The sequence below is a fragment of the Aedes albopictus genome, chromosome 2 (genome assembly GCF_035046485.1).
Source record: "Aedes albopictus strain Foshan chromosome 2, AalbF5, whole genome shotgun sequence".
Lineage (NCBI taxonomy): Eukaryota > Metazoa > Arthropoda > Insecta > Diptera > Culicidae > Aedes > Aedes albopictus.
In genome coordinates this window covers 436280663-436287303 of record NC_085137.1, presented here as the reverse complement: position 1 = coordinate 436287303, position 6641 = coordinate 436280663, and the positions used below count along the sequence as shown (strand labels likewise).

Below are 6641 nucleotides of genomic sequence, written 5' to 3'. Positions count from 1 at the left end.
GAAAGAATTCCTAGTGGGATCACTGATCGAAATTATGCAAGAGTCTCTGGAGGAATTCCTGCAGAAATAGCGGGTGGAATACCGATTCGGGAATATCTCAGCAATAATAATGATGGATTTAATGGAGTAATAATTACAGGAGTTGTTGGAACAGTTCGTGAAGTAAATGCCTAGAAAACTACTGGGAGAATTTCTGAAAAAGTACTTAGAAGAATTTTTGAAGGAATTCCTGAAAAAGTTTCAGAAGAATCTCTGATGGATTTTCTTAAAAAATGTTGCAAAGGGTTTTATGAAAAATTCCCTAGGGGAATTTTAGAAGGAATCTATGGAAGGCATTCACAAGAAACCTTTGAAGAAATTATCAGATTTTCTAAAGGTTTTTCGAAAGGACAATTTATGATTTTCTGGAAGAATTCATGATAATTTCCTAGGCAATTCTAGCAAAAATTAGAGCAACAATCTCTAGGGAACATGGAAAACTTTGGAAGGAATCAATGGAAGATTATTGATGTGTGAGATTTTTTATTTCTTTAGACATATAGACAAGATTTCCTGAAGGAAAATTTTGATGGAATTTCTGAACAAATTTTTAGAAGACTATCTAAAAATATCTCAGGAAGAATTTTTGAAGAAATTTTCAGAGGCATTTCCGAAGGAATTTGGGGAGGAATTTTTAAAGGAATCACTGCATGATTTTCAATGGGACTCCATGGAGGAACAAATGAAGAAATTTATTGAAGAGTTTCTCAAAACCTTTGAATATATATTTGCTGGAATCTCTAAAGATTTCAAGAGAAATTCATTGAAGGTTTTCCAAGATAAAATTAAAAAAAAAATTAAATGTCAGTATTGAAAAATAGAATTATTAAGAAACAGAAGTATAAAAATGGCAGTATCTTCCTTTAGAATATTTTTTGAAGAAATAAGTGGCGGTATTTATGAAGATATCCTTGAACAAAATTTCCAAATTCATCCCTGAAAGATTATTTGAAAGAATATCTGCAGAAATTTCGTAAAGAAACTTTGGAAGATTATCTTATATAATTCTTGTATACTTCCAGGAATCCTTTCTGAATAAATTCCTAGATAACTCCCTGAAAGCCTCTCCGGAGGAGAAATTTCGAGAGGAAACTTCAGGAGATTTTTTTGTTTTTTTTTTTAAGATTTGTCAAGGGAGTTTCAATAAGAGTTTTTGGAGGAATTCTTAAAGATTTTTTCAAACAATTCTCTATTTCTACAAGAGTTTTTGAAAGATTGTCTGAAAGAAACCAATGAGAAATTCGAAAAAAAAAATCCCGGTGAAATTTATAAAGTTATTTCTGAAATATTTGTTTTGGTTTGAGGAAATAGAAAAAAAAAACCGTACAACTTCAAACATTTACTGGAAACAACAATGTTAAAACTGAAAGAAACACAAAACACTTTATCACATTTGAAATACTTTTTTGTCTACATAGTATAACATTTCATTGAATGCGATGAAAATCTTCGGAAGTATCCTCATGACATTCTCCAGTAATGTTTTGTAATGTTTGTCCAGTAGTGAAAGCAACTTTCACTATAGTTTCGAAAGCATATTAATTTCGCTGGGCTCGTTAAAAAAGTTTCTCAAAATATAATAGTAGAAAATTTCCAGGAAACATCATGGTAAATATTCAAACAATCTAGAGATATCCAATTTTTTGGGAATTCAGAAGAACGTAAAAACACATTATCAATCTTAGTTACTGTAAATAGTGAAACCTTGATAACATTCAAGAACACAATAGCCTTCTTAGGTCTTTTCGGCGCCCCTCTGTGGCTGGCGCCCTTGGCGGGGACCAACCTGGCCAACCGTACGCTACGGCTCTGCTAATTCAATTATTTACCCTACTCGAAGAGACTTTCATATAGAATTTTACTGTCAACTCCCCCTAATTAAAACTACCAAAATATCACATGAGTTGGGGGTCAGTTTCAAGTCGATGCCTGTCATGGTCGCCTTGATAGCAGAGTTCAGATTTTTTTTTTATTTTCAATGAGTACAATCAACTATTACGAAAGTAAATAAAGCACTTATAGTACATATTGAAAATATAACACTGCAGTGGAACACTACAAATGTGTAATAAAACGGACATCACATACGGACATATCCAACACATAACATACATTGTGCCCTGTTACCCTAGTGGATAACATTTTCCCAACCTAGATGACGGTTTCATAATTGTTGTTGGTCCATCAGTCAATCCTGTAATCGTGTTTTATCTGGCAGGTTTCCATTTTTTCGCAGTGTTGGTTGCTTTCAAAGCTTGAGTTTTGTCAAGGAAATTTTAATCCCCAGTGTGCATACTGGTTCAGGTTATCTATTACTCCATTGTACTATACACAGTAATTTAATCTGTTAAGTGAATACTCCTAGAGAAAAGTTTACAAGTAAAAATAGTACATCTAACACAAAAATGAAACTTGCAATCCAACGCAATTCAAAATTCTAAACTGAGGGATGGGGATGAACATTAAATTCATTTTGGGGAATGAATATTCTCACTTATTTATTCATTTTTCTGTCTCAGTTTTCACTGAAAAACAAAGTTAGACCATAATTACCGATTGCACATCAAATCACCACAAAACTTGGGTATTGTAATTAATTGGAATACTAAATATTTGCTCCAATCGTTCATTAAGTCGAATTTTGCATCTGCTGACAGAAATGGGACATTTTAACATTTGAAAATACTCATGACAGAATGAGTTGAATGGAATAGAAAAGATAGGCATGTAGCTGACAATGAATGTGGCGAAACACGAATGAAACAATGAGAATATCAATCTTCACTTCGGATCTTCGATTTTTTTACACTGATCGGTTTACAGTGACTGTGACGGTAATGTACTATCAGTAGTCAACTGACATGACTTATATTTCTCAGCTCAGCTTGTAGCCTATTCTCTCATACCTAATAGATGTATCGAATATTCGATCTGACGCCATGACAGTATTTTATTGGAACTACGTACAAATTAACTCTACGAACCCTTTTGTACCAGACGTGAAACAATCCAGCTCCGAAAGGTTCAAAGGAGAAATTTCTAAGAATAAAAGGTGAAGCCTGAAATTTTTGTTAGAAAGACTATAGATAAGTAATCAATAGCTTCACCACCTGATATTTTCAGTTGTCGCGAATTCGAATGCTAAAAAATTTCTATGTTTTATAACATTTTAGAAACTTTGGCTGAATAACTTAAACATTCTTGTTTCAGATCACAGAGTATACTCTCATTTGTTTCATATTGTACACTGCTTCAAAAACGGTTGATTGGCAAACAGTTTTAAATCAATAACTATGGGAAAGCTGACTGAAAAGAACACTGATCTGAGAAGCAAGCTCTGCTTCAGATGAGATGTGTTGCCAGACAACGCAACGCAGAAAGAGGTAACACGTGTATCTGTCTGTAGTAAAGCAAAAACATTGTAAGATTCATGAATTCGGCGATCATGAATACATGATCGTAAAATGTGTACGTTTAGAATGATTGACACCTAATCTGAAACGCAGATCATCGATCAATCTCGCAAACACCGCACGCTATTCTAATTATAAGGGACATCTTCCCTGATAACACAACTTCGAGTAAATCAAAAGCATAAATTTGAATACTAAAAGTAAACGTTAGGCGCCTGCATAGATAGCGAACCGACCAAAACCGGCTTCCCCGACGGTAGATGAAAATTCTCGCGCCTCGCACTTTTCTCTCCCGCTACACAGGTTGGAGCAAGAGGCGCGCGAAAATCAGCCGTTTTCCATATTTTATTTTCACTTGAGGAGCAGTAGCAGCACACCTTCTTACAATATTCATGAGCGCCAACCAACGTCGTCGCCGTCGTTGCCTTCGTCGAAGGTGGTGCTCCGGTTGGTTGGTTGGCTGGCTGGCTGGTTAGCTCCACATGCCTACCGCCTATACGTGTCTCGAGTGAATGTGTTGGTGGGCCCACTCGGGGTCCCGTATAAATATAATACCTCCTTGGTCAGAAATCACTTCGTAACTAGCTCTTGACAACGCAAGTGTCCAGTAGTTGGTAGCAGCCGAGAATTCTCTTTTTTTCGCTGAAAGTTGGAGAACATTGGGTGACTTGTCGAAGATTTTTGGAAAAGTGTTTTCTGCGATTGGTGGAAGAAGGTATCTGGATTGAAGTGAAGATTTTTTTGAAGAAAGACTTATTGGTGTGAATCCGGATGTGTCCGGAAGAGATTTTTAGTGGTAACAAGTGCAACTGAACTGAAGGTTGAACAAGTGTAGAACGATAAACGATTGATCAGTGTGGTCGAACCGTGCGCAATGAAAATGAAGATCCTACTGCTGTTGGTGATATCGTGTTTCTGGAACTACGGGGCGGTCCGGGGTGCCCCGTACGCGTCCGATGTGACCATGGAAGAGATGGTTCTGCCCGAGTCCAAGGTGCTCGATTTTGACAATTTGACCGAAAGTGAGCGGGTCGATCTGCTCCGGAATCAGATCAACATTACGGCGGTCAAGCTGCAGCAGCAATTGCTGCGGGCGGCGGCCGCCCAGAAGAACATGCAACGCGCCGGGGCCCCGATGGCCATCAAGCAAAGTGCCAGCGAGCCGAACATTTCCAGCCACGTGCAGATTCGGAAAAAGTAAGTACTGTGCTCTTTTATGTGTAGGCCAGGGAGTATTATCTTCACTAAGAAATAATTTGAGAGTATCTGCTGAATACGAGATAACAAATTATCTTACCTAGTTAGCTAGTTTAGCGAAACATTCTAAAAGGATGCCTCTCTTAAGGCGAAACTGGAAGCATTTTCTCATTTTTTTGGTTTTTGATTTTTTATTAAATAACGAAGCAATATTTTCAAAATCGGTTTTCGTGCACATGTAGAGTATGGATCAAGGTATCTTCTGAATTTTTGTTGTAGTGGAAAATGTTTTACGTTTTCGCAGAAACCATTTTTTTGTAAAATTTTGTTCAAAAATGGTTTCTGCAAAAACGAAAAACATTTTCCACTACAACAAAAATTCAGAAGATACCTTGATCCATACTCTACATGTGCACGAAAACCGATTTTGAAAATATTGCATCGTTATTTAATAAAAAATTAAAAACCAAAAAGTGAGGAAATGCTTCCAGTTTCGCCTTAAGTGACTTTCTTTTAAATTCTTTCTCTCTGATAAAAATAAAAACAGTACAGAAGAGATTTACTACCCTTTGAGTTTGCTTGCAATCATTTAAAATGAAGAATCTCTAAAAACACATGCAAACGATGCAAATAATGTCAATATTTTTGATATTTCGTACGAAAGTGGGAATTCCGATCTCTTAACACCAAAAGTTTAAAAAGTTAAAAAAAAAAAGGAAAATGGTCTAAGTGGTTAAGGACATTTCTTAAAAACTGTAGGAAAAAAGTCAATTAACAAAAATCGAGATTATCAGGATTGGAACATATTGGGTTTATTTTCAAGAAAATAAAAAATGATTATTGTTGCTCATGTTGTTAATTCTTCTTAACTCGTAAACAAGTAGCGGTTGTTTGCCATCCCAGATGCCTTGGAATATTTCAGTGAGAAGCAAATGACTCGTCTGTCTTGAGAGGGCTAAAAAGCTTTATTAATGCTTTACACCTCTTGATTTTTTACAAGCTAATAATATTAGCTTTTGAATACTGTGACTAAATTAAAAATATATCTCGATTCCAGTCTTAATTACGGTTTTGATACTCTATATTTCAAAAAGGTTGAAATGCATCCAACATTTTTTGTAAATAATATATAATTTTATTGGTATATTTTTTTTCGGTAGCTTTGGGCTGCTTATCAGTTATCTGATAAGTTAGAGTTTATCTTCCCTCAGGTTCAAACTAGTCGAAAAAATCAAAGATCGCGATAAATTCTTACAACCAATCGCAGCCAACCATTGGTTCCGATATTTTTAGATCCACTGCGCTTGTGATGCTTCTCAAGCTTTAAAATGCAGCAAACAGTGAACACAATGTGATAAATTGCTCCGTATTAATAATCGGTGTTGGTACTGTTGACAACTTGAAAAATAATGGGATTGGGTGTAAGGAAAAAACGCACAGCAAATGAAAAAAAGGAAAATTTGTCTCCGTGTGCTTCCACAACGATTAATTCGCTCTCGGATGTTGAGAAGATGCGCTACTTCAAGGTAACTGCACCCGGCCGGCGGCGGCGACGACGACGACGACTAAGTGCAAACAAAAGCAGGTCACACGCGAATTTTTCTTCCTGCAGGTTGAACTCTGTGTGTTTGCATTTGCGATGAATCACCTACTGTGGGTGAAAATCTGAATATGTATAATTTACCTGTCGGTTTTAGGTGCAAGACATTGTCAATAAACCAGATGCTCACTGGTCAATTGCCGACGGTGAATTGCAAAAGTCACAGAAAGGGTTCATTTATTTAATGCTTCAGGGCTACAGAATCCAAATCGAATATGACAACAGCAGAATTCTGTGCAATATAATGTTGACATCAGTTTCTGAAAATACCCCTTTGGTGTTTCGCTAGTTTTTCGAAATTTAGGTTCCACTTAGTTTTAGGCTTCAGGTTGATTTCAAACGATTATATCTTGTAAAATATAAAATATTTCTCATTGAATTTCCATGACACC

At 36.1% G+C, this 6641-nt stretch overlaps 1 protein-coding gene across 2 annotated transcripts in view; it reads left to right on the top strand.

The window, feature by feature from the left end:
• The first annotated feature begins 3683 nt into the window (after positions 1-3683).
• Positions 3684-6641, top strand: part of LOC109406408 (protein anachronism) — a 46974-nt gene continuing 44016 nt past the window's right edge. For both annotated transcript variants that reach the window (XM_029869862.2, XM_029869861.2), the window contains exon 1: positions 3684-4649. In XM_029869862.2, coding sequence (XP_029725722.2) covers positions 4327-4649 — 323 coding nt within the window. In that variant the 5' untranslated portion in view covers positions 3684-4326. The remainder of the gene's footprint in view (positions 4650-6641) is intronic.